The sequence below is a fragment of the Pongo pygmaeus genome, chromosome 19, assembly GCF_028885625.2.
Source record: "Pongo pygmaeus isolate AG05252 chromosome 19, NHGRI_mPonPyg2-v2.0_pri, whole genome shotgun sequence".
NCBI lineage: Eukaryota > Metazoa > Chordata > Mammalia > Primates > Hominidae > Pongo > Pongo pygmaeus.
Window position 1 is genome coordinate 43704143 of NC_072392.2, and position 26608 is coordinate 43730750.

At 48.8% G+C, this 26608-nt stretch overlaps 1 protein-coding gene across 2 annotated transcripts in view; it reads right to left on the bottom strand.

The window, feature by feature from the left end:
* Positions 1-23078, bottom strand: part of NOS2 (nitric oxide synthase 2) — a 48532-nt gene extending 25454 nt beyond the window's left edge. Inside the window, exons 1-6 of one of the 2 annotated variants that reach the window (XM_054459843.2) lie at positions 23017-23078; positions 17698-17880; positions 8424-8508; positions 7620-7742; positions 6481-6629; positions 1712-1874 (exon numbers count right to left, since the gene is read on the bottom strand). In XM_054459843.2, coding sequence (XP_054315818.1) covers positions 1712-1874; positions 6481-6629; positions 7620-7742; positions 8424-8508; positions 17698-17807 — 630 coding nt within the window. In that variant the 5' untranslated portion in view covers positions 17808-17880; positions 23017-23078. Of the gene's footprint in view, positions 1-1711; positions 1875-6480; positions 6630-7619; positions 7743-8423; positions 8509-12614; positions 12713-17697; positions 17881-23016 lie in introns of those variants that run through there. The other variant, XM_054459844.2, reaches the window with a different exon arrangement.
* Between the last annotated feature and the right edge of the window lie 3530 nt (positions 23079-26608).

Sequence of the window (26608 nt, forward strand, 5' to 3'; positions counted from 1 at the left end):
CACCTGCCACTCTCAACACCATGCAGAAGAGTGCAGCCTCCCATCTGCACCTGCCACTCTCAACACCATGCAGAAGAGTGCAGCCTCCCATCCGCACCTGCCACTCAACACCATGCAGAAGAGTGCAGCCTCCCATCCGCACCTGCCACTCAACACCATGCAGAAGAGTGCAGCCTCCCATCTGCACCTGCCACCCAACACCATGCAGAAGAGTGCAGCCTCCCATCCGCACCTGCCACTCTCAACACCATGCAGAAGAGTGCAGCCTCCCATCCGCACCTGCCACTCTCAACACCATGCAGAAGAGTGCAGCCTCCCATCCGCACCTGCCACTCTCAACACCATGCCGAAGAGTGCAGCCTCCCATCTGCACCTGCCACTCTCAACACCATGCAGAAGAGTGCAGCCTCCCATCTGCACCTGCCACTCTCAACACCATGCAGAAGAGTGCAGCCTCCCATCTGCACCTGCCACTCTCAACACCATGCAGAAGAGTGCAGCCTCCCATCCGCACCTGCCACTCAACACCATGCAGAAGAGTGCAGCCTCCCATCCGCACCTGCCACTCAACACCCTGCAGAAGAGTGCAGCCTCCCATCTGCACCTGCCACCCAACACCATGCAGAAGAGTGCAGCCTCCCATCTGCACCTGCCACTCTCAACACCATGCAGAAGAGTGCAGCCTCCCATCCGCACCTGCCACTCTCAACACCATGCAGAAGAGTGCAGCCTCCCATCCGCACCTGCCACTCTCAACACCATGCAGAAGAGTGCAGCCTCCCATCCGCACCTGCCACTCTCAACACCATGCAGAAGAGTGCAGCCTCCCATCCGCACCTGCCACTCTCAACACCATGCAGAAGAGTGCAGCCTCCCATCTGCACCTGCCACTCTCAACACCATGCAGAAGAGTGCAGCCTCCCATCTGCACCTGCCACTCTCAACACCATGCAGAAGAGTGCAGCCTCCCATCTGCACCTGCCACTCTCAACACCATGCAGAAGAGTGCAGCCTTCCATCTGCACCTGCCACTCTCAACACCATGCAGAAGAGTGCAGCCCCCCATCCGCACCATCGCTCCCATTTCATAGCTGCCCTCCAGGGGAGCACAGGCAACCCCACTCAGAAGACCTCAGCAAAGCCAGAATTCCAAGAAAACCTGACTTGAAAGCACCATGAATCGGGATTCCCACAGCCCCAGGCTAGGTCCTTTCCCACACCAGCACATATTACACAGCCAGAGTTGGTTTCACTGGCAGTTCTAATCGATTTCTCTGTCCAAGTGCTTTTGATATTATCCTGCAACAAATGATTCCCCAACAAAAAGACGGCCTAGGAGGCTAGGCTAAATAGAATGTTCTCTTGGAGCCAAGAATTCAAGCATTCGAGGAAAACAACACATCTTGCAGCACCACGGCCTCAAGAGTAATAAAAACAAGGTCGTGGTTTACTCTAATGATGGCATTTAGTCTCCTGAATTTGACACAATAGAGAATGGGCAGTTAGAAACCCTGGTGCTGAAACAGGACTCAAGGCTTCTAGGGAGGGACCCTAGGTGCCCCATCTCAACATTTGGGAATGTGACAGAGGATCCAGGGCCATGGCTTCAGTCCCAGGAGGCCTGGGCACAGCTCTGTGTGGCTGTTCCAAGCCATCTGCTCCGGGCCTGGCCGCCTCCAGCTCTCTCCCGCTCAAGTCTAAGGAAGTTCACCTGCAGGTTGGACCACTGGATCCTCCCAATGCAGCGTGGGGCATTGCGCCAGGCCTGCTTGGTGGCGAAGATGAGCTCATCTCCCGTCAGTTGGTAGGTTCCTGTTGTTTCTATCTCCTTTGTTACTGCTTCCACTCTGGCCAGATGTTCCTCTATTTTTGCCCTGGGGGACAGGAAGACAGCAGGAAGATCAACAATGAGATGGCCTTACATGGGGATTAATTCAATCCACAGACGCTGGAACTGAAATAGGACACCAGGAGGGCAAGATGCCTCTCACCAGAGACAGCTCCCTCCAGGGCTGGCTTTGGGGACCTCACACTTAGCCTAGAAGCACCCCATGCTTAATGCTCTGTTGTCCCCATCTTGAAATTCTTAATCATTTTAAAATAAAGAGCCCACATTTTCATTTTTACATTGAGTCCTATAAATATTACCTAGCCAGTCCTGAGCCCATGGGAACACTGCTTATTTTCAGGTGCTTTTTCTTTAATCATATTCATCTCAGTAAGGGGTGCAATCCTTCTCAGACACTTGCAAGCCTGGGAGGAGTGTCCCATCCAGCCATAGCAATGTCCTTTCTCTCCATTAGTTAGGAGAGTGCCCTCCTGCCTTGCCGTGACTGAGAGATGAGCCAGTCCCTCCGTGGCAGCTCCAGTGTACTGGGTACCCACATGAGCTAGGCACTGGCAACTCACAGGCAGGGTCTCACTGAGTCTAGGAGGGAGGTATTTTTGCATCTATTTTATAGCCAAGGCTCTAGGAGGTTAAGTACCAGGCCCAGGAACATAAGTACAGGAAAGAGCAAAGTCAGGACCCAGACCCAGGTCGCCCTGATGCCAAGCCCAGGTTCTTAACTGTCAGCGATGTGACCTTCCATCTTCCACCCTAGCGGGGACAGTAAGCCCAAAGATGTTGAGGGCCTGCCCACCCTTCTCAGGAGCCTGGTCAAGCCAGGACTGGGACCTGGCTATCGGAGCTCAGTCTGCAGGGTCCCAGGGCCTGGCCAGAAAAGAGCTGCCCATGTCATAGTCTCTCTAAACCGTGCTGTTCCTCAGCCTCAGAATTGCTCATTCAGTCACTCCATAAGCAATTCTTAACTTGCTTCTCTCCTCCCATCCCAGACTTCAAAAATATCCCAAAGGGAGGGAGGGACTCAGTCAGAAAGGCTTTGAAACACACAGACACACACACACACACACACACACACACACACACACACACACCACCACCACCAACAACAACCTTGAGAATTCCAATCAGCACCAAAGCCTTTTGAAACAGCATCAAAACTATTTAAAGAATGAACTCCTGATTAAGGAGAGTGGGTAACTCCGAACAAAATGGCCTTTCTGTGGATGAAGAGTGTCTCGACAACTTTTCCTTGATTAGAGAAAAAAAGCACAAAGACAAAACACTTGATGATATTTATCCCCAAGGACACCCCCGCCATAAGAAGCTGCAGGGTGAGGTGGGAACCACCCCACTGCTGGGAGACTTCCCTCCCCAAACAAAGCTTCCAGCAATATTCCCCGCTCTGCACCCAAGCATGAAAACAGTAATGATCACCATAACACCCACACCACCAACACACATGGTGGTCAGCACGTGCATATGCAAGAAAGCGTTATTTTTTACATTCACATCCAATTCCTTCAGAGTTTTAGATGTGATAGCCATTTTCATATAGTCATGTTTCTAAGGCATTAGAAATGCTATGATGTCTATGAGCTCTGAAAAAAAGGAGTGGCTTTCATCATCAGTGAACAGATTTAAATGTAACATGCAGCAAGTCACAATCTCTAAATATACTATGATTCTTCAGATACAAAAGGCCACTGAACCTGCTCAGCTGGTCATGTCTTAGACTGCCAGGGTCCTTGTGAGAAGAGGCTGCCAGTCCCCGTCCACACCCCCAGGATCTCTTGGTCAGGGAAGCAGGGGTTCAAGGTATGTACTTGTGACTTGGAAAAATACAATTTTCCTCTGTGAGAAGCAAATGGGTTCCAACACCACCAAGCATGGCCCTGTAGCCCTGCTGGGCTTCTGCACACCTGCCCAATTGCCTTCCACACAACAGCAAGGCCTCCCAGGTCCAGAACAGAGTTGGGAACCTGCAAGGCCACAGGGCTAGGTACTAGAGCATTGACGGGAAAAGCAAGGGCTCGGGCACCAGCTGCCTGGGTTCAAATCGCCACTCTGGGGCTTTGAAGGGTGTAACTTTGAGCAAGGTACATCTCTTCTGTAGATTTCAGTTGCCTTGCCTGTAAGATGAGGATAATAATAATACCAATCTCGTAGTGTTATGGTGCACACGTGCTTTGTGCTAAATAAATAAATAAATAACATAAGTACTGTGGCCCAATGAAACCCATCCAGGAAAATCCCTGGACCCCGAAAGGCTCATTAATTAACAACCGAGCTGAAAGGCCAAGGATCTTGTGAAGTTTGCGGTCACGAAGCAGGCAGCCCCTAACAGGCTGCTCAATTCAGGCTGTGCATTAGAATCACCTGGTGAGCTTTTGAAGCACACACATGTCTGCCTCGTCCCCATCTCCCAAGATTCTGCTGCCCTTGGCTCAAGGGACCCTGCCATCAGAATTTTGCAGGCTCTCCAGGTGAGTCTACTGTGCAGCCAGGGTTGAGGACCACCGACCCTGGAAGATGAGGGCCTCTTCTGAAGACTCACGTTCCCTCCCAGCTCAGACATTCTAGGGTTGTAGAAAACTGGAGGTGGGCCAGGTGCAGCGGCACACACCTGTAATCCCAGCACTTTGGGAGGCCGAGGCAGGAGGATCACTTGAGTTCAGGAGTTCAAGACCAGCCTGGGCAACATAGTGAGACCCTGTCTCTATTAAAAATTTAAAAAATTAGCTAGGCATAGTGGTGCACACCTGTGGTCCCAGCTCGTCAGGAAGCTGTGGTGGGAGGATTACTTGATCCAGGAGATCGAGGCTGCAGTGAGCAGAGATTGTGCCACTGCGTTCCAGGCTGGGAGACAGAGCAAGAACCAGTCTCAAAAAAAAAAAAAAAAAAAAAAAAAAAGACGAAGAAAAGAAAAGAAAAGTGGAGGTGGTACCACCAGAAGCCACTCTTCCCGCCAGGGAGTCCCAGGTACACATCTGTGGCTCACTTCGTGTGGTGCAGTGCTATGTGAGGCTCTCCCCTAATAGCCACACTCCCCTCCTAGCCTAGAAAGCAATCCATTTCTGGGCCGGGCTCAGTGGCTCACGCGTGTAATCACAGCACTTTGGGAGGCTGAGGTGGGTGGATCACGAGGTCAGGAGATTGAGATCAGCCTGGCCAACATGATGAAACCCCGTCTCAACTAAAAATACAAAAAAAAAAAAAAAAATTAGCCAGGTGTAGTGGTGCACGCCTATAGTCCCAGCTACTCAGCAGGCTGAGGCAGGAGAATTGCTTAAACCCGGGAGGTGGAGATTGAAGTGAGCCAAGATCGTGCCACTGCACTCCAGCCTGGGCAACAAGAGCAAAACTCCATCTCAAAAAACAAAAATAAAAACAAACAAACAAAAAGAAAACAATCCATTTCTTTCAGACATTCTTTCTTACAATCTCTTCACGCATTTTTGTTTTAAAAGTTTTAAAGGGGCCTAAATTACATAGCCACATATTTTATTTGGACAATGCAGTGTTCTAAAAACATAATAATGTCCAATACTTACGTCGTGCTTACTGTGGGCCAGGCATTCTTCCTAGCTCTTTATATTTTTTAACTCCTTTCATCTTTATAAACTCCCACAAACTACCCTCCTCCTGCAAGGTGGGTACTATTACTATCACCATTTTCGGTAAGAAAATAAGGCATAGAGAGACAAAGTAACTTGCCCAGGCTTACTCAGCTCATAGGGCCACAGCTAGGATTTGAACCTGGGAAGGCCACAATGCTATACAACCTCTCTTTGGATGATTAAAATTGTATACGTTGGCAATAAAATTGGCAAATGACAATTAAAAATCTTTGTATTCCAGTGTCTGACACAAGGCTGGGGCATACTCAGTGCCTGATGTGTGCTGTCAACCAAATGACCAATTGGCCATAGAAATGAAGGATGTCTAGCATGGTCCTCAGGGAAGCCTCACTGGGTAGAAAAAAGAAGAGAACTCCAGAAATGTAGAACCCCACCAGGGTCAGGGCAAAGAGCAATGGCCTGCCCTCTCCTAGTCAGGTGGCCTGGCTTCCAGCTGGAAGGAGGTGACTTCAAGTATGTCACCAGCTTCCATGTTCACACCTGTAGGAGTAGGGGCCTGACTAGGTGGTCTCAGAGATCCTTTCTGTCTCAAACATTTCATAATTAAAGGGTCCATATTAATTCATAATCAAGGCCTCTGGATGCCAGGACACTGTTCTGAACTTACTGAATCCTCACAAAAATCTCACGAGCCACCTTCTATTATTATCCCCATTTTATATTAGGTTGGTGCAAAAGTAGTTGCAGTTTTTGCCATTAATATGATGAGGACGTTGAGACACAATGCGGGAGCCAGGGCTCAAATTCAGTCACTTTTAACTGGTATCGCTATGTACAACGTTATCCCACAATTATGAGAACCTGCTCCAGGGTCTTCTCCCCTAGAAAACCGTGATTTTCGCTCTGCAAAATCATAGTGATTTAACACCACAAATCTGGAAAGGAAAGGGATCTAGCTAGGATCAGAGGGTGATGGGTAGAGACAGGAGAGCAGGAGGAAGAGCAGGAGGCAGCGACCCTGCAGGAGGCAGCGACCCTGCAGGAGGCAAGCCTTACTCTTTGAAGGAGCCGTAATATTGGTTGACAAATTCGATAGCTTGAGGTAGAAGCTCATCTGGAGGGGTAGGCTTGTCCCTGGGTCCTCTGGTCAAACTTTTGGGAGTCATAATGGACCCCAGGCAAGATTTGGACCTGCAAGTTAAAATCTGGAAAGAGAGAAGCAGGTGGTGAGGGTGGGCCATTCGGCCTCTTGCCATCCTCCTCTGGGGCCAGCTCTCCTGGCTACCTGGCTCCTCTCTGGCTGCTCCGGCTCCCTGCACCTCCTCTCCACCCCTGTGGCACCTCCTCCTTGGGGTCCACCTGGCTTTCTCCCACCTAGATCTCCTCTCTTCCACTGGCTGAACCCCAGTGGGTGTGAGTCAGGTTTGTCCCCCTACTCCGGACTCAGTCTCTGGCCCTGCTCCCCAGCCAGCTCCAGATCCAGAGCAAAGTCAATCCAATAAGGCTCCTATGGGAACATGATATTGGTATTTGGCCAAAACAAACTGAAATGAGACATAGGAAGGCACACACGTGCACGCACGCGCGCGCGCACACACACACACACACACACGAATGAAGTGCACCCGAATGTTAACTGTGGTGGTTTGGGGGCATGTGGGAAATAATTTTGCTTTCATGGTCTTGAAATTGTCCATTCTTTCCCACTTTACAACAATAGAATGTATCCTGAAGTTAGAATTAAAAACTTAGATGACAGAAAGAAGCCTGAAAAGACATTTAGTCCAACCACTCACAGGATACTTGAACCCCTCTGCAACCTATCAAATTGCATTTAAATCCTTCCAGTGACAGGGAGCTCACTACCTCCTGATGTAATACAGTCCAGCTCTGAGCAGTTCTGTTAGAAAATTCTCCCTGACATCATCCTGAAATCTCTCTAAGAAAGATGAATTTGTTTCTGCAATCATTTATTTGACCTTCTGGATTATCCATTATTTACTGGGGTGGTTAACAGGGAGTTGGCATCATTTACTTCCTACTGTAATCGGTGAGGAATGTCTCTGTTCCCAGACCCCTTTGCCCAATTAGATGATTGTTTGGTTTGCCCAGGGGGACAATTGTTTGATCCACAAAGCCCTGGCAGCTTCACCAGCTTGGGACAAAGGTGGTTCTCCCTGAAGCCCCAGACTTACCCCTTTGGCCTTATGGTGAAGTGTGTCTTGGAAAGTCATCCCGCTGCCCCAGTTTTTGATCCTCACATGCCGTGGGGAGGACAATGGGGTTGCATCCAGCTTGACCAGAGATTCTGGAGACTTCTGCAAGGGGAAAAAAACAGGGTTTTCTCTCAGGTCTCTCCTAGACCCCAGGCCCTGCCTTGTCTTAGAGTGGGGAAGGATCTATGGGTGGCCACACAGGGCAGGGTGTCCCTCCACGTCCCTCGTCTGTTTCCACCTCCCGGGCCACCTGGGCCAGTGCCTGCTAAGAGCTCCAGGTGCCTGGGCCACTGGCCAGGGTCCTCTCCTCACCCACGATCTTGCCAAATGCTTCCTCAGAGGAACTGCAGTAGGAGGGACTAAGGACTAAGTTGGAGGTGAGGAGGATGACTGTCAGAGCCAATACTACTGAGAACAGAAAGGCACCACTGCATTCCTTCCCTGGGAGCATGTAAGGACATACAAGCCACCCTCTCTCCCACTCCTACCCATTTCTCTGCCCACCTCTCTAGAATGGTATGGAACCCAGGAGATAGAAGCCAGCTGTCAGTGCACCTTGGGGGCCACCACTCCCAACCACTGGGGGTTGTCCCACTCTCCCAAAGCCCTAAGCCCTTCCTCATTCCCACCTGTTCCCCCCAACACCCCAGGTCTGGGACTCTCCACTCTCCATCCAAACCCTGGCTTCCTGCCCTCTCCAGCCCAGCCTCTAACAGGCTGCTATGTATGCATCTGCCTGGACCAGGGAGGAAGGGGCTTCCCACACCCATGTGACTCACTGACCTTTCCCGTCTCCACGAGGGGCTGCGGGGACTCATTCTGCTGCTTGCTGAGGCTGTGATACTGGAGGTCATCCTGTGTCACTGGACTGTGAAAGAAAACAGCTAGCATGAGATGGGGTATCCGAGGATGGAGGGGCATCTTGGAGTTCCCTCTGCCAGTAACCTCATTTGACAAATAGGGAAACTGAGTCCAGAGGGTGGGAGTGAATTGTTCATGGTTGGCCTGACCAACTGCCCCCCTATCCCTACCTTCCCTCTTCCTCTTATCTTCTTCCTCCAGCAGAGCCAAAAGGGTATGAGCAGAGCTGAGCCAAAGCTACTGGCCCAAACAGCAGCCCATAGAGGATTTGGAAAATGCTCCTTCCCCCTCTGGAAAAGCCAAGTACAAACGTGGTACAGGGGCTGGGTGGGCAGAGAATGGCTCCAACAACTCTGCCTCCCAGACTAGCAGCACTGCCCAGCAGCCACTTGGATTGGTTGATTGATTGATTGATTGATTGATTGATATTTCTTGAAACAGAGCCTTGCACTGTCATCCAGGCTGGAGTGCAGTGGCATGATCTCAGCTCTCTGCAACCTCCACCTCTCAGGTTCAAGTGAACCTCCCACCTCAGCCTCTTGGGTAGCTGGGACTACAGGCGCACACCACCACGCCCGGCTAATTTCTGTATTTTTGGTAGAGATGGGGTTTCACCATGTTGCCCAGGCTGGCCTCAAACTCCTGGCCTCAAGGGATCCTCCCGCCTTAGCCTCCCAAAGTGCTGGGATTACAGGCAGGAGCCACCGCGCCCAGGCCCAGCCACTTGTTTTTCATGACTTAAGCTTTTTTTACTTAAAACACTTGATTTATCTTGGTTTATTTACTTATTCTACATTTCTATTACAGAAAATGTTAAGTGTACAAAAGTAGAGAGAATAATAACCTCCCATGGGCCCTTCACCCAGATTCAACCCAATTCAACAGTGATCAATCCACAGCCGATCTTGTTTCAACTATACCTTCCCTGCCCCCATTATTATTTTAAAGCAAATCTAAGATGTCAAGTTACCTTCACCAAGGTAAAAACAAGCATTGTAAAAATTAGCATTAAATTACAGATTACTTACAAATTAAATTAAACATTACTTAAAGTAATTTTTTAAATTAAAGATTACCTAAAAATTCAGTATTCTGAAACTGGTCAGAAACCATTTGTTCTGGTTTGGGATTTCAGGTTCCTTCAGGCAAACTGAATAGTCACCACTCACACATGCCTCCCCTAGGGAGAATCATCCCACCAGGGCACCTTGGTTTGAAAGCATATTGTGTACCATGTTCTCGGCAGTATTTTCCAGGGTGTGCATGCTTGTGCATCAGAGGGAGAGGTGGTTAGAGACTATTATGAGGGTCTCACATTTTCTACTTGATATGTATCTATGATGGTGAAATGGGATAAATGATCATGTATTGCTTTTACGCTTATTTTTTTTTTTTTTTTTTTTTTTGTCTTTTGTTTTTTTTTTTGTTTTTTTTTTCCTTTTTCTGGAGAACAGGGTCTCGCTATATTGCCCAGGCAGGTCTCGAACTCCTGGGCTCAAGCTATCCTCCCGCCTCTTGCCTCCCTGAGAGCTGGGATTACAGGCGTGAGCCACCGCGCCCGGCCGTATTGCTTTTATTATAGGAAAAAAAGACTATATGTTACCATTATATAATTAATTATATACATTACATAGTAACAGTAAGTGATTTTTAACTACAAAGTGATACTGTCTTAAAAGAGGATGTAAGTATGTATCAGAAAGCAACTTATATCTGAATCAAGGCATTCCACAACCCTGTAAAGGACCTTCCATGTGACCAACCATTGCCACCTGGCAAAGATGCTTTGTTTAGCCAAACTTTACTCAGACTTCTGAATCTTCTGCTGGGCCCATCCAAGCATTTCCTTGTAAAAATGCAGTTTTAGCAAAAGAATCCCTGCTTAGTCAGTTTAACAAGAACCCTCCATCCTTGATAGCTTGTCGCCCTCCCCATCTGATCAGGGTCCTCATCCTCCATCCTCCCCCAGGCGATGTCTGATCACCTTAGCCTGTCCTAAGCAAGAATCCTGTTAGGTTGGGTGAGGCAGAATTCCCCCTATGCCTGAAGTTTTTCTTGTTAATTTTCCATCCACAGACCCCACCCTGATCCTTGGCTATAAATTCCCACTTGCTCCTGCTGTATTTGGATTTGGGCCCAATCTCTCTCCTCCACTGCCAGATCCCACTGCAGTAGGTCCCTGTACCTATTGAGATGGTCCTAAATAAAGTCTTCCATACTGTTCTTTAACAAATATCATTGAATACTTTTTTCTTTAACACACCCCTCTGGTCTAGACTGGTGTGGCCTGCCAGAAAAAAAAAAAAAAAAAATATATATATATATATATATATATATGGTAATCTGGATATTCAGATATTCTGGATATGCAGAACAGGTAAGCCATGGCTGAGCAGTCATCATGGGGCTGCTTCAATAGGAAGATGTATGGGGGATGGGGTCCCCAAGGAGACAACTGCCCCCCTTGCTCTTTTGCCATTCCCCCTCACCCCAGCACCCGCCCTGCACCCATTCTTGCTTTCTCTCACTTACTTCTGGAAGTAGAGTTGGACAATTTCAGAAGCTTCAGACCAGAAACATCTACAGTACTGTTTAGATTGAGAAGCAATGTCTTTGTACATTTAACATAATCATTTTACCCCATATATTAAAAAGTATCATTTTTAAAAGTTGCCTAAAAATCCACTCTACAGATGGACCACGATTAGCCTGGTCCCATCGTCTATGGCTGGATGTTAGACTGTGTCTAGTTTTGCCCTCATATAAATAATGCCTTAAACTGTGTACATGGTCTGATGCTGGCTGTGTGTGTGTGTGTGCGTACAAGCACAGAAAAACACCTCGAGGGAATGTTAGTAAATGTTAACAGTGACTAGCATTAAGTGATAAGATCACAGGCAATTTAACTTTTCTTATACTTTTCCACATCTTCCAACTTTTTACAGTGACAATGAATTCCTTTCATAATTGGACAATTCTTTAAATTTGAAAAATGAATAAACAAAGCTTTGCCCAGTCCCCTCCCACACCATTTCTTCTGGCTGGCTGCTGGGAGACAGGATGACAGGGTGACCAGACTCCACGTGAGCACCTTCAGAATCTGGACACTTCTTTCCAAATTATCACATTGTTGATACCGACCCCGCAGACACTCATGCAATTTGACTAAACCCACAGCTGTGCGGGGTCCTGAGGACCCTCAAGGACCTGCATTCAAAGAGAGTGCTGGCAGCTGGGCGCGGTGGCTGACGCCTGTCATCTCAGCACTTTGGAAGGCCGAGGTGGGCGGATCACTTGAGCCCAGGAGTTCAAGACCAGCCTGGGCAACGTGGTGAAACCCTACCTCTACAAAAAAAAAAAAAAAAAGGTGCCAGCTATGTGGTGATGCGCGCCTGTAGTCCCAGCTACTCAGGAGGCTAAGGTGGGAGGATCACCTGAGCCCGGGAGGTGGAGGCTATGGTGAACCGAGATGGCGCCACTGTCGCCTGGGTGACAGAGTGAGACCCTATCAAAAAAAGGGGTCGGGGCGTGGGGAGTGCTGGAAGTGTGGTGGCTTGCTTAGATCCAGAACTTTCTACAAGCCCTTGACCAGCCAAGCCGGTCACAGCTGCAGACTGTGGCTTGCCTGGGCTGACCTGGGGGCCAGATTCCCCTGCGGTTCCGACGCCTCCCTGCCTGTTTACCTCGCTTTACACCAAGGGTGGTGGTGGGGACAGATGGGGAGGGTGGGGGGGATGGCGCCCTAGGAAATGGATCTCATTTGTGAAACAAGAACCTCCTTGCTCTCTTAACCATATTTGATCCAAAGAGTGTAGCAACTTTCAACTCCAGTGCTGAAAAATTTCAAAAGCTCCCAAGTGCTGAAACATGCGCAGCGCAACTCAACCGCATAGACGCCTCTCATAGTGCATGGGGGGTTTCTCTGGGCCGTCTGGGCTCCTGAATTGCGACCTCTTAAGCGTTCTAAACGAGGAAAACGCTTTTAGTAAACCCTCAGGAGTCCCACAGGGCGCACATCCCCGCCCTCCGATTTCTCCCAGAGAGGGATGGGGCCCCGCCCGGGCTCGGAGCCCACCGCTTCCCTCCCAGGACGGACTTCGGCCCGCCGGGTACCTGGCTCTGCGCGGGCAGCAGTCAGGCTTCGGCCGAAGGATCCTGCAGAGCAGCCGGCACAGCCGGGGCCCGGCGGCCTCGCACGCCGCGCCCAGCCCCTCGCGCATGGCCCGGCTCCTTAGATGCAGCTCCGCTGGCTCCCCGCGCCTCCCAGCGCCCGCGCTTTATCGCTCGGAGCCCGCAGCCCCCGCCCCGGGGGCGGGGCGAGCCGAGCAGCGGCGGGGGCTCTTCACCCACGCGATGTCCCGGGCCAAGCCGCCCCTCCTTCCCTGCCTTCCCCGGCGATCCCGGGACCCAAGCACCCAGGGGCCCGCAGCCGGCGTCCGCCGCGGAGTTTGGATGGCACTGGACTGTGTCTGGGCTAAGAGGCCCGGGTGGTGTTGGGCCTCGTGTTTGTTTATTCCCCATAAAATCGCAATAAAGCTTATGATAATTACCACCATTGCGCGGTGCTTTCTAGTTTACAGAGCAAATTTCCTTTCTGTCATTTCGTCCAGTCCCGTTAAGAAGACAGCTCTACGCTGTCATCTCCACTTTATTGAGGCATTAGCTGGGGCCAGAGACATTAAGGATCTTGTCCAGGGCCACACAGCAGCCCCAGGGCCACAGCCCAGCCAAAGCTCACACCACCTCACAAGGCTGTCCCGGGAAGTGTTATATCACTTGTTACATACAGCAGGTTGTGTGCGATTCCAGAAAAGAAAGCAAAGAAAGCACTGGGTTGGGGGTGACTTCTAGTAGGAATATTGCAGGAGGGATCGTAAGTCCCCTCCGGTGCCTTGCAGGCCCCTTGTCCTTGCTACCTGGACTGCGCAGAGCCTCCTGACTTTTCTCCACCTGTAAGGTGTTCCTTATCTCAAGCAAGATAACAGGTAGGGTCCAGACCCAGATGGGGCAGCAGCCCTGGACCTCAACATGCAGGGGGCCCTTCTGGCAGTATGCAAGCACATTAAATCCCGAACCCTAGTTAAAGCAGAATGAAAGAGGGCACATATTTATTTCTAGCCAACTGCAGCCCAGCAAGCAACATGTAGCTCGACTTGGTTCTGAATTCCGTGTGTCTTCACCTAGATGCTCCCACATTTGCCTTTGTCCCTAAAATACACATATGCACACACACACACACACACACACACACACCATGCTCACTTCCTAATTGTTTACAAAGGTATAGAATCACCAGTCACTTAGAATAGGCTCTTGGTTTCATGACACCTGAACAGATTAGAAAATTACTTTTTAAAATCAAAATATATTCGTTGGCTGTCATTGCTTTCAGGATGAAATCCCCTTTGCACGGCTGCTTCCTCTTCCAGTAACATCACCTCTCCCTCAACTGAGTGAATGTTGCACTCTGGGTGGACCCACCTCCTCCCCCCAACTCCTCCCCACACTACAGCCCGCCCAGGCACCTCTGCAGTCTCTCCAGAAGAGGCCTCTATCATGGTCCCAGTACACCCACAACTACGACCTCCTGTATACTCTCTATCCTACCTACTCCTGACACAATTTCTCCAGCTCGCATTCTTCATGTACATCTCCCAAACCAGCGAGGAAGACATCCGTTTCCCCATTTCCTTCCTGACAGCAGGAACTGGGTCGTTTTTCTCTGTCTCTTGAACAGTGCAGCACACAGTAGGCCCTCCGGGAGAGCACAGATAGTGTAGATGTTATGAGTTTGGACTTGACTCAAACCTTGGCTCCACCATTTTCCGGGAATTGACCTCCAGTAAGTCACTCAATCTTGTAAAACAAGGATAATAGTTCCTGTCTCATTATTTACACAGTAATAAGGACCTTATAAATATCATCTATTGTTTTAAGCAGTGGTTTATGTAAGTAATAAGTGGCTCAAACAGTTCACTGATGAGCAGAAGGGTTTCATTGATATCTTAACTCTAAGCACAGAGCCAGGGGAGTGGGCATCCGCATGTACTCGTCAATGGAATGTGACATGCCCAGGACACAAAGGTGGCAGCCCCATGCAGGGGTCCCTCCGGACTGCCTGGATCTGAATCCTGGCTCTGTCATTTGCTAATTATGAGATCTTGAAAATTACTTCAACTTTCTGGGCTTCAGGGTCCTCATCTTTAAAATGGGATAACTAAAATTCCTTCCTTGTGGATCGTTGGGAGAGTTGAATGAATTGATGTGTGATATTTTTTTCTTCAACCCCTCTTCTATCTGATTGGATCCTTTCCACCAGCCCACCCCAGCATGAAGAGGAGGGGGAAAAAGATGGTCAAGTTAGCTGGTTTGTCACAGGTCCACTGCAGCTCAGGGCCCTCCCTGGAATCTGAATTCATATTTCCTGAATGGTCTAAAGACACAAGTCAGCCCCCAAAGACATAGGGATAACTGGCAGTGCTATTAGAGGGTGTGGGGATGAGGGTTAAAGGCTGCAGCCAACACCGTAAGGGTTTTGGGAGATTCAGGGTGATCTGGAAAGATAGCGGATAGATCACTAGGGCCCAGAGTTCGACGGCAGCCTGGACAACATAGCAACATTCTCAGCTTTAAAAGAGAGAGAGAGAGAGAGAAAGAGAGAAAAGAAAAGAAAAAAGAAGCCTAGGTGTGGTGGCTCACACCTGTAATAGCACTTTGGGAGGCCAAGGCAGGAGAATCGCTTGAGGTCAGGAGTTCGAGACCAGCCTGGCCAATATGGTGAAACCCCGTCTCTACTAAAAATACAAAAATTAACCAGGTGTGGTGGCACATGCCTGTAGTCCCAGCTACTTTGGAGGCTGAGGTGGGAGAATGGCTTGAACCTGGCAGGTGGAGGTTGCAGTGCAGTGAGCTAAGATGGAGCCACTACACTGAGGTCTGGGCAACAGAGTGAAACCCTAAAAATAATAACAATAAATTAAAAAATAAAAATAGAAAAGAAAAAAATAGGGGATGAGTTAGGTCTGGATGAGCTGAGGGAGGAATGTGCTGTGCACAGGCACTGGGGAGCTGAGGAAGGCTGGGATGGGCAGGTGGGATGGGCTCTCCATTTGGGTAGGGTGCTCGCTCAGAATTCTGTGGAAGCTTTAATGTGGTGACAGGCAATGGGGAGCCACTGCAGCCTCTAGAATAGGGGCGTGACTTGCTAGAAGTCCAGTTGGCAAGAGAGAGCTCAGAGCCAGTGTGGGGAGCTGGAGTCAGGGAGGTCAGCTGGCAGCAGCTGCAATGATGAGATGAAGAGAAGGAAGGGGTGAAGCTGCTGCCCCTCTACAGCCCTTAGAATCTGGACATCTAGAGGCCATCAACCCTGTGTTCTCACCTCTTGGTCTCTTAGCCACCTCAGTTGCCATAGCCCGGACTGCCTGGTTTCAAAGTCCTCTCCTCCAACTCACCTACCACACCACAGCTAGACTGTCCTGCTCAAGAACCTACAATGGCTTCCCTACTGCCAGGGAGAGCGAGTCCAAATCCCTATCCTGCGTTCAAGCCCTTGTGCTCTGGCCTGGCTTTGCCTATCCCAGCCCCCAGCACACTCCTGGCCAAGCACAGTCAGGCTCATTCCTGCCTCTGAACCTCTGCTCACCTCTCCCCTCTTCCTGAATGTCCTTGCTACTCCTCTGCACCTGTCTACATTCTACCCATATTTCAAAGGCCACAGAGTCCACCTGACTTCTGGGAAGCCCCTAGAGAGAACTCTGTTCAATTTTGCTCCATCACCTTCTAACTGCCAACACCACCACTACTGATGGCAATGCCAACAGTGCCATTTGCTGAGCACTTACTCCAAGCCAGGCCCTGTGCTAAGTTGCTCACATGGGAAAGCTCATTTACTCCTTACTCCAACTCCAGGAAATCACCATTGTTACCCTCTTCTTATAGAGGAGGAAATTGAGACTCAGAGGCTAGGGGACTTGCCAAAGTTTACAGGGCTACTGAGTGGCAAAGCCACTTGCTCATCCCCAAGCCCATCCTCTTAGCCACTGGCATTTTTTGCCGCCTCTGACAGATACACTCAGGGCCGTCATGCTGCACACATCCAGGGGGCACCCTACGCTTTGTAGTCCATGGGAAAGGCTCCTCTGGGGCGGTGGGATTGTGTGGCTGTGTGGTGGTCCTGTGTAGATGGGGGCTTTGGTTTCAGTTGCACTATTGCGTTATTGCAGATTGCCTTGTCTTTCCACCTGAGCGAGCCTCAAGCCTGTCCCTTGACTTGTTCATTGACTGACTCATTCTCTTGGTTCTGCCCTGGGAGGAAGGATGGGCCCGGGGAGGAGGGACATGAAGAATCCAAATCTGGGCTCAAGTTCCAACTCTGTAAACTCTGTAATTACCAGTCATTCAGGCTGGGGGAAGTCATAATCCTCTTAGAGCTTCTATTTCCTTATCTGTGAAATGAGTCAATTATATGAACTTCAAAGAGCTGCCACAGAGATCAATTGAGATGCAAAGTCTGTCAAGTGGCCTGTGTAGCTCCGGCAAGGGCAGGTACTCAGTAGATGGTGATGAACCCTGATGTGGACTGAGTGTCTGTTCTGTGTGGGCACAGTGCTGAGTGCTGTAGATCTCATTTCATCCCCAGCACACTATGAAGAGGGCCCCCTTGGGTTCCTCATACCGCAGGTGAGCACTAAGGTTCAGAGAGGTTAACTTACCCTGAGTCACACAGCCGGCTAGAGGCAGCACCTGGCAACTAGTGCGGCCAGCACAGGGCTTGGAACTAGTTTGTCTAACATCCTGATGCCCTTCACCAGGATGATATTCAAAGCATCTAGTGAGTGGTGAATTGGAATGGACGCAGGCCAGGATGCTGACCCTCCACCCCCACCCCTCCGCCATGGTGCCCACCACTAGGCTCTACTGCCACCCATTCTCAGGCCAAGCTCCTTCCCATATTCTTCCCCAAAGATTCCAAGCTTCTTCGGGGCCAGCCCCGTGCCATGTCCCTTCCTTCTTCACATACTGTCAGGCACAGCGAGGTGCCCAATAATCAGCGGCAACAGGGACTTTCAAGAAGCAATGAGGAGATCAGACCTCAGGTGAGAGAGGAGGAGCAGAGAGAGGAATTCTGAGTCATCAGTGCCGACAAGGCGTGGGTGCCCAAGGAGACAAGCTGGAGGTTCCCCCAGGGAAAACTCACCTGGAGGTGGCACAGGGGGCTTTCTCCACGTTGTTGTTGATGTCTTTTTCCCCATTCATTGCATACTGGTGGAATTTGGTCTTGAACAGAAATTTCCAAGGACAGGCCATCTCTATGGCTTTGCAAAGCAGGTCACTTATGTCACTTATCTGGATTTGAGCTCAGATGTTCTTCACTGTGGGGCTGAAGAAGGGAAGCAGAGGTGAGGGAAGGCTGAAGAAGAGTTTACAGAACAGGGCTTCTCAGTGGGGTTGGCTCACTGGGGAATCGATTCGTACGCCAGCGTGAGCCCCTTCATCAATGCTTTGCAACCTCTGTCTCTATTTCGGGGTTGGAATGGGGAGCCTTCGGACACAGACTTCAATTCTGTAAAGCCACCTAATAATCTTAAGGAAAAACAATGAACCGCCCCATCCCCATCGCCACTTAACAAGGACAAACTATATGCACCATGAGCCTCCTTAGCGGGACCTGCTGGCCCACCGGACCCAGCCGGGCTTCATCACTGGCCACAGGCAGGGTAAGGAAGAGCCGGGAGGTCGCTGAAACAGGGGTGCCTTTGCCTGACCCTGAAAGACACTTCTCAGCAGCTCTCATTATCAACTGTAGTTTTAGGTCTGTTACTGGGGAAAGCACTCAAGCTGAAGCTGCCTTTCTTTTAAAGATTTTGCAGTTGTTGTTCTAACTCAGCATTATTACTTGCTCCTCTTTTATTATGTGGGGAGGAAGTATTTGTGAAAAATGCACTCATCTCTCGAAATCTGAGATCATCTCCTTTGAAACAGACAAGAGGAAGATCAAAGAGGCAAAAACCCTGTCTTTAGAAGACAGTGTAGTGAATATAGTCCATGTAAGAATTTTAGGCCAAGCGCAGTGGCTCACGCCTGTAGTCCCAGCATTTCGGGAGACCGAGGCAGGAGGATCGCTTGAGCCTAAGAGTTCGAGTTCAGCCTGGGCAACATAGGGAGACCTTGTCTACAAAAAGTTGAAAAATTAGCCAGGCAGGCATGGTGTCTTGTGCCTCTAGTCCCAGCTACTCGGGAGGCTGAGGCAGAAGGATTGCTTGAGGCTGGGCAGTCAAGGCTGTTTCAAAAAAAAAAAAAAAAAAGAAAGGGAAAGGAAGGGAAGAGGGAAGGGAAGGGAGGAAAGGACAGGAAGAAAGGAAGGAAAGAGGGAAAGAAAGAAGGAAAGAAAGAAAAGAACTTATAGCCCCACAGATCTGGGTTCAAATCCTGGAATCCTAGCTCTACCAGTTATGTGTCCTGGATCAAGTTATTTAACTGAAACTCATTTCTTCATCCATAAAATGGGTTTAATATATCCATCTTACCAGGATTTGTGGGGAGGTTACATGTTATAAGGACTGATAAGATAATCTATGTTAAAAAAAATTCTTAGCAGATACAAACTCCCATTCTGAACTTTTCAGAAAGTTTTTCCTTGTCATGTAACAACCACAGCTAATATTTGCAGAAAAGAAATCTGACCGAGATGCCATGTTCAAATGACCAAACCTCATGTCGGCATTTCTTTACCTATACTTTGCAACACCTTCTCTCTGTAGGCAGAAAATTCCCACAATTTTCTGAGCCTTCTCAAACAGGAAGAAACAAAACCCTCTCAAAACAGCTGCTTCCTCAGAAATGAAGGCAACTCACCTTGCAGCTGGCTGCACTGCCTCCCTGGGGTAAGGACAGTCAAACCGGGAAGAGACCTGTGCCTTGAGAACTTCGGGACTGTCTAGAACTGCCCAGTCCCCTCACCAAAGGTGGCCGAGAGATTTTAAAGCAGCAATGAGGCTGAGTTCTCTGGGGCCGGAGCCTCAGTTTTCGACTCGGTACAAAGTTATGAACACACTGGCAGCCAAGAAGTATTTATACTCACCCCATGCCATCCAGAGAGTTGTTTTTGCATAAAGGTCTCTTTTTTTTTTTTTTTTTTTTTTTGGTTTCCGAAGGGAGTGTCCCCAGCTGGCGTACAGTTAGCTAATTTATGACTGTGACTGCCAGGGCCTGTGGGTGACCTGATCTTGCTGTTACATCACTCTGTGTGGTGCCTCTTCACCCAACCCACCTCTTTCTGGTCCCAAGTCCAAGGTGGCAGTTCATCAGCAGGGTGGCTGCTAAGATAGAGGCACCACGGAGCCAGGTTTTATTTGGCCAAGCCACATGGCCTCACTTTCAGCATCTGGGAGATTTTTTCCTCAGCAGGGAGCTCTCTGGTTAACCCCTGTCCGTCCTCTCACTTTTCCAGCTTGTGACGGGAGTCCAGGAAGCTGGGGGAATATTGACAGTATGGAACATGCTGGAAAATGCCCAGGTTCCAGAAGGCCAGTGATATTAGATGATGCCATTATTCCAGACAGGCCCCTGAACTAGTCACTTGAGGTTTTTGGAAGGGAAAGGAAGGAAGGCTATTGGCACAGAGAGGCCTCTGAGATGTTGGTCTTACTAACACCTCATCCTTTAGCACTAGGTAAGCTTTGGTGGAACGGCAGGTAGGATTATTTTCTACGGGGGAAAAAATTCCTTTTCTTATAATGGAAATGATCACTTCTTACATGAAAAAGTGGTAATTTCTTATAATTTCATTTCATTTCTTTTATTTATTTATTTATTTTTGAGATGGAGTCTCATTCTGTCACCAAGACTGGAGAGGAGTGGCATGATCTCTGCTCATTGCAACTTCTGCCTCCCAGGCTCAAGTGATCCTCCCACCTCAGCCTCCCGAGTAGCTGGGACTACAGGCATGCACCACCACACCCAGCTAATATTTTTGTGTTTTTGGTAGAGACTGGGTTTCACCATGTTGTCCATGCTGGTCTCGAACTCCTAAGCTCAAGTGATCTGCCCACTTCAGCCTCTCAAAGTGCTAGGATTACAAGGGTGAGCCACCATGCCCGGCCTATAATTTCATTCCTTATAACGCCTCAAATACAGTATTCCCATACATATGCATTTTTCCATCATAAAAGTAAAATAACAACTACATTAGGGAGAAGTTGAGAAGCAAAGGGAAAAAAAGTCACCCTTGATCTCACCGTCCCAACACTTTGCTGCCACTGTCCACTCATTTCCTTCCTGTCTTTCCCAAGTTAAATTCAGCATAATATATTAACTTTGTCAAAGATAAACTAAGAGCCACAAAAAAGACATGGCTATCAGAGCTCAAGGATCTTTGTTGAGTGAATGTGTGGATGAATGAACGAAAAATAGGAGTAAACTGGAATGAGTTTTAACATATCAAAGCCATCTTTCTTTCAGGCTTCAGCCGGTTCAGTTCAGGTAAACAACACTCAGGAGAAGACTCAGAATCCTGGCCTTAGGGAGTGCAAGGCCTAGAAAAATAAATGGATAATTATAGTGCAGAGTGATATCTGTAGTGATGGAGGGATGGTATGGTGCTGATGTAGCTGGTTCTGCCTTGTTCAAGGAAAGTTTAAAAGGGAGAGGACACCAGGGCAGGGTTTTGAGGGATGATTAGGAGTTTGCTGCACTCTATTCCCTGTAGCTGCTTTCACATATTCTGGCTATACCTGCAGCAAATGCATGTGTTAACACATTTAATGCCCCCACCCAAGAGCCTCTGAGGGGCATACTACTATTTGCTATTCATGGAATCCTCAAGAATCCCATCTACTTGGCCTCAAAGCACTTCGTTGATTTTCCTTCAGAAAATGCAGTTATTCAGTTATGTGATCTGTCAAACGTGTCACCTCAGGTGCCCCTCTAACACAGCGTCTGCTTGGTGTGGCATTGTTGACCTGTGGCAGGGTTTGAGTCAGCAGTTACTGTCTAAACCGAGCATCAGGCTTGAGGACACATTTGGAATTAGCCAGCTGGGAAGGAAATATAATTTCTCCTCAATCCTCTTATTTGTTGGGAAAGACACTGTAACAAAAGACAGATTAATAATAGAGAAAAACAAGCAAGTTTGTTAATGTCTGTGATGCACACCACGCAGCAGAAGCCTCAGTGAAAGCAACTCAGTGCTGCGGCTTAGAACTCTGGCTTATGGAGCATCTGCCACGAAGAGCAATGCATTTTAGAAAGTGACAAGATGGCCGGGCGCGGTGGTTCATGCCTGGAATCCCAGCACTTTGGGAGGCTGAGGTGGACAGATTGCTTGAGGCCAGGAGTTCGAGACCAGCCTGGGCAACATAGTGAGATCCAATCTCTACAGAAAAATTGAAAATAAATTAGCTGGGTATGGTGGCATGCCCAGCTACTGTAGTCCTAGCTACTCAGGAGGGGATAGTATTATCACTTGAGCCCGGGAGTTCGAGGCTGCAGAGAGCTATGATCGCGCCACTGCACCCTAGCCTGTCTCAAAAAAAAAAAAAAAAAAAGGAAAAAAAAGAGGGAAAGGAGGAAAGGAAAGGAAAGGAAAAGAAAGGAGAGGAAAGAGAAAGAAAGAAGAGAAAGGTGACAAGACGAATGCAGTTGTAGGCTTCCAGGGGTGGGAAGCTGTGAGAAGGTAAACGTGTGGGAGTGAGCTAAGGAGTAGGATAGCAAGGTTTGTTTGTATTTGTAGATGGCTCTGGTGCCATCTCTGAGCTGATAAAAGTTATCTTCTCATCTTGATGCTAGGAAAGCATCTTTCTCCAAAGAATGTTTATGGCTTGCTGCAGGCAGGACAGGGCAGTTCAGATAGCCCTCTCTCCAGTTGCTCTTTCTCAAATGCCTTCAGCTGGAAATAATCAGGATGCCATATTGGCATATTTGGGGGTGGCATGTTCTGGTTTCCTTTAACCTGAAAGGTCCCAGGTTCGAGGCACAGCTTCACTGCTGACCTGCCATGTGACCTTGGAAAAGCCACTTCTCTCTGGGCCTGACTTTTCTCGTGACAAAAGGTGATAAAAATACAAGTAAATAAACGAGATACAAGAAAATGCTTTGAGCCATTGAGCAAAAAAGTCAGCCAAGTAAGAATTTATTATCCTTGCTGGGAGTCAGAGAGTAACAATTTCCCTTTTGACAAAGAGCAAGTGGATGCCAGGACTTGCCTTCTGAAGTATCCTTCCTCAGACAGTTCCCCGTCCCACCACAAACACCTGCTTTTAAATTCCCGGTCCTCTCTCTCCCTTTGTAACATTAAATTCATGTATGTATTTTTAATTTTTAATTGGAATAAATTTCACATAACATAAAATTACCAGTTAACTATTTTAAAGTGTAAAATTCAATGGTTTTTAGAATATTCACAATGTTGTATAACCACGGCCACTATCCCAATCCTCTCTTAACCGGCAAATAGGAAGAGGAGGGGAGTAAAAATAGTGATAATGATTGTATGATACAGAGAGGTTAGGAGACTCACCAAGGTCACACAGCAGACAGCCTTCAAGCCGGGACAAACAGTGAGCTTCTGGTACCCTCCCCAGAGCGCCTGGCTGCAGGGTCCAGGGCTGGCCCCCTACTGGAGGTTGGCAAGTCTCCTACGGCTTCCTAGGCCTGCTCGGCTGCCTTCCTCTTGGCCCTGCCCACCCAGCAGGCCACATTCCTGGGCCTCTTCTGATGATGGATGCGGCAGGTGAATTCTGCTGGGGAGAAATCAAAGAGCACCATGAAGGGCAGGCGGGGGACAGGTGGGCCCCCCGGAGGGTGGTGATAGAGGTTCCGAGGCTGCTGTGGAGAAATGCCCTCCTCCCTGCCTTCCCAGGCTGTCCTAGGCACCATGCTGACAGCAGCCGGCACGGGAATGTCTTGGGGTCATTATCCTGGAACTGATTTTCCATTGGATTGATTTGATCTGTTTCTATGCCAGGCTGCGAAGATGGTTCAGATCCAGTTAGCCCTTGGAAGTTAGCAACTTTGAAGCCCTTTCTACAAAAACAATGATCAGAGCTAACGTTTACTGAGCAAGGCACTTAAACATACCAAGCATTTAATCCACACAACAGTCCTGTGGGGTGGGAATGATCACTAGCCCCATTTTATAGATGGGGAAATTGAGGCTCAGCAAAGCCAAATGACTTGTCCAAGACCACACAGTCAGGTGGTGGCAGGGCTACAACCCTGGAGTCCCAACTTGCACTTGTTCTGGTGCTTGCTCCATAAATACAGCCAGGCCCTGGGCTTTCCATTTATTATCTCAGTTAATCCTCCAACAACATTGTGTGGCAGGTACTATTATAATACTATCCCCAATTCACCAATAAGGAAACCGAGACACAGAAAGCTTGAGCAACCAGCTCAATGTCACTCAGTTTGTAAGTGGCAAAGCTGAGGACTGACCCAGGTCTGAGACCTTGACTGGACCCCACTTGTGCGCCCACTGTGTGCGTACCCATTTTGCTACAGGTGAGCACACCCAGGGGCAAGGAGAGGTGACAATGAGAGAGTGGGAAACTGAGATGGAGGTAGGAGCTGAGGATTACGTGGGGTTGAATGTTCTCCCCTCCATGTCAGTGTCTGGTGCCAGCTCTGTGCAAGGCCATGAAAGGAGGAGACAGAGTTCCTACTGTGTGCCCCACCTCACAGAAAGTGATAAAAATTTTATTTTAGAAATATATTTAAGGTTTAAAAAGAGCCAGTTTAAAGTAAAATGTTTAAGCAAATAACAGTATAGGTGCATGCAGATGTGACACAAATAATAAAGGTGGGACGTGAAGGAAACACAGGGGTGTGGCTCTTTCTCTCTATTTGTGTGTGTGCATGTCCCGTGGTGAGTCACATGTCCTGTGGGGCCTTCACTCCACTCAGCTGTCAAAGGAAGGCATTGAGAAGAGGCATTCCTGGGACCCTCCCGGTTCTGAGGCCCTAACAAGCTCAAGTCCCCAGACCCTGAGCCCCATGTCATTTGTCAAGTGACCACTGGAGGGCGTGAGTCACACAAATTCCAGCAGCTCCGAAGCTGGGGTCTTCCCAGATTTCCACCACCTTGCCTGAGGTGGAGATGACGGAAGTGAAGTGAAGGGATTTTTACTGGAAATGCCTGGTGGTCACGCCAGGGTGGACAGGCCCAGGGTGGACCAGGAAGGTGAACAAGCTTTGCTGAGTCCCTGGAGTGTGACTCAAGCTGGCTGGTGTAGGCCTGGCACTTTGCTGGTGTTTCAGCCAGGAATTTCTTTTAAAAGCCTCATTTCTTGTCAAGCCTCCCCAGAACATCCTTCCTTCCCTGCCCTCCCATTTTGCTTCCTGGGTGCCTGTCCTTCTAGGTTGAGAAACAACAAACAGAGTGGCACCTGGGGTGGTCCCAGGGTGTGATGGTTCAAGGCGCAAGCTTCAGGAGCAAGTAGTGTATCTGGGAAGTGCAGGGGACATCAGGAGGGGAATGAGGAAGTGAGACAGAGAAAGGGAGGCAGCTGGTAAAGGTACTATAGGTCAGCTTTCACAATTTGCAACTAGACTCAGCCCCACCAGGGAACTTGAAAAATGGTGCAGAACACAGGGCTTCAAATGATCCCACCCGAGGGGCCAGGGGCTGGGCTACTGACCACAGCAGTTCCAGAGCATCACTCATTGAGGCTGCTCCCAGGGAGGTTAAATTCCCAAGGCTTGCTGTGGGCAGAGCAGCCTTCCTTGGTCCTGGAAAAGCCCTCTAGAATTCACAAAGTGCACTGGAATGAGACGAGGACAGACGTCACTGCTACAGAGGGTTTAGAATTAGGCCAAATGGAGGAAGAGAGGTGTTTGATCACCTCCCCAGGTACAGCCTCTGAGGGTGCTGGATGCTGATCCAAGAAGTTCTAAATGCTAAGAGCTTCAGCTAAGGCCACCCTCTCGTATCCTTCCCTAAGAAGCGCTGCATCTTTGGTTAGGCCGCATGAGCCCTCCGGGCCTCCTTTTCCTCGGTTAAGGGTCTCTGAGGCCTTTCCAGCTGTGGTATCTGGGCTTTCTGAGTCTCCCCACCTCATACATACCTGGTCTTTGATGCTCTTGGAAAAGTTATCTTCCCCACCAGAGTGCCCCTGAAAGGCAAAATGCAGCAACGACTGGCAACTTCTGCAGAGCCCGGCCACTGTGTGCAGAGATGTCCGGAGCATCGTTCTCTATGAACCAGAAACAACCCAAGTGATCAGCATAGAGAAAGGCACACTGGGCCCACTTTATAGTGTACCATTACGTGGCCAAAAAAAAAAGTGTATTAAGAATTTTTTGGCCAGGTGTGGTAGCTCATGCCTGTAAATTCTAGCATTTTGGGAGGCTAAGATGGGAGGATCGCTTGAGCCCAGGAGTTTGAGACCAGCCTTGCCAATGTGGCAAAACCCTGTCTGTATAAAAAATACAAAAATTACAAAAATTAGCCAGGCGTGGTGGTGAACACCTGCAGTCCCAGCTACTCAAGAGGCTGAGGTGGGAGGATCGCTTGAGACCAGGAGGTCGAGGCTGCAGTGAGCTGTGATTGTACCACTGCACTCCAGCCTGGGCAACAAAGTGAGACCCTGTTTCAAAAAAAAGGATTTATTTAGCTAGGCGTGGTGACAAGCATCTGTAGACCTAGCTACTGGCTGAGGTGGGAGGATCACTTGAGCTGAGGAATTAGAGACCGCAGTGAGCTATGATTGCACCATTGCACTCTCCAGCCTAGGCAACAGTGAGACTCTGATCTCTTAAAAAAAAAAAAAGAGTCTTTATGATAAGAAATAATGTTCATGATATCAGTAGAAAAATAATAACTCCTAACATGTAAAATAAAGACGGAAAAAAATACTAAAATATTAAAAAGTGGTAGAATTATGGGCAATAGTTATCTGTTCTTTACCCTTCTCTGTATTTGCTATCTGTGCATATGTTAGTTTTATAATATAAAAAGTGACTCCTTATTTTTTGAAATACTATCTCAGACGTGCGGCTGTGCCAGTAATTCACCTTTCCCAAAGGAAAAGAGCTTCTAGCGCCCATTTTCATTACAGGAGGCACAGAGAGGGCGGCTGCCCATGCCACTGGCTGTTCTGCAGGAGTTACAC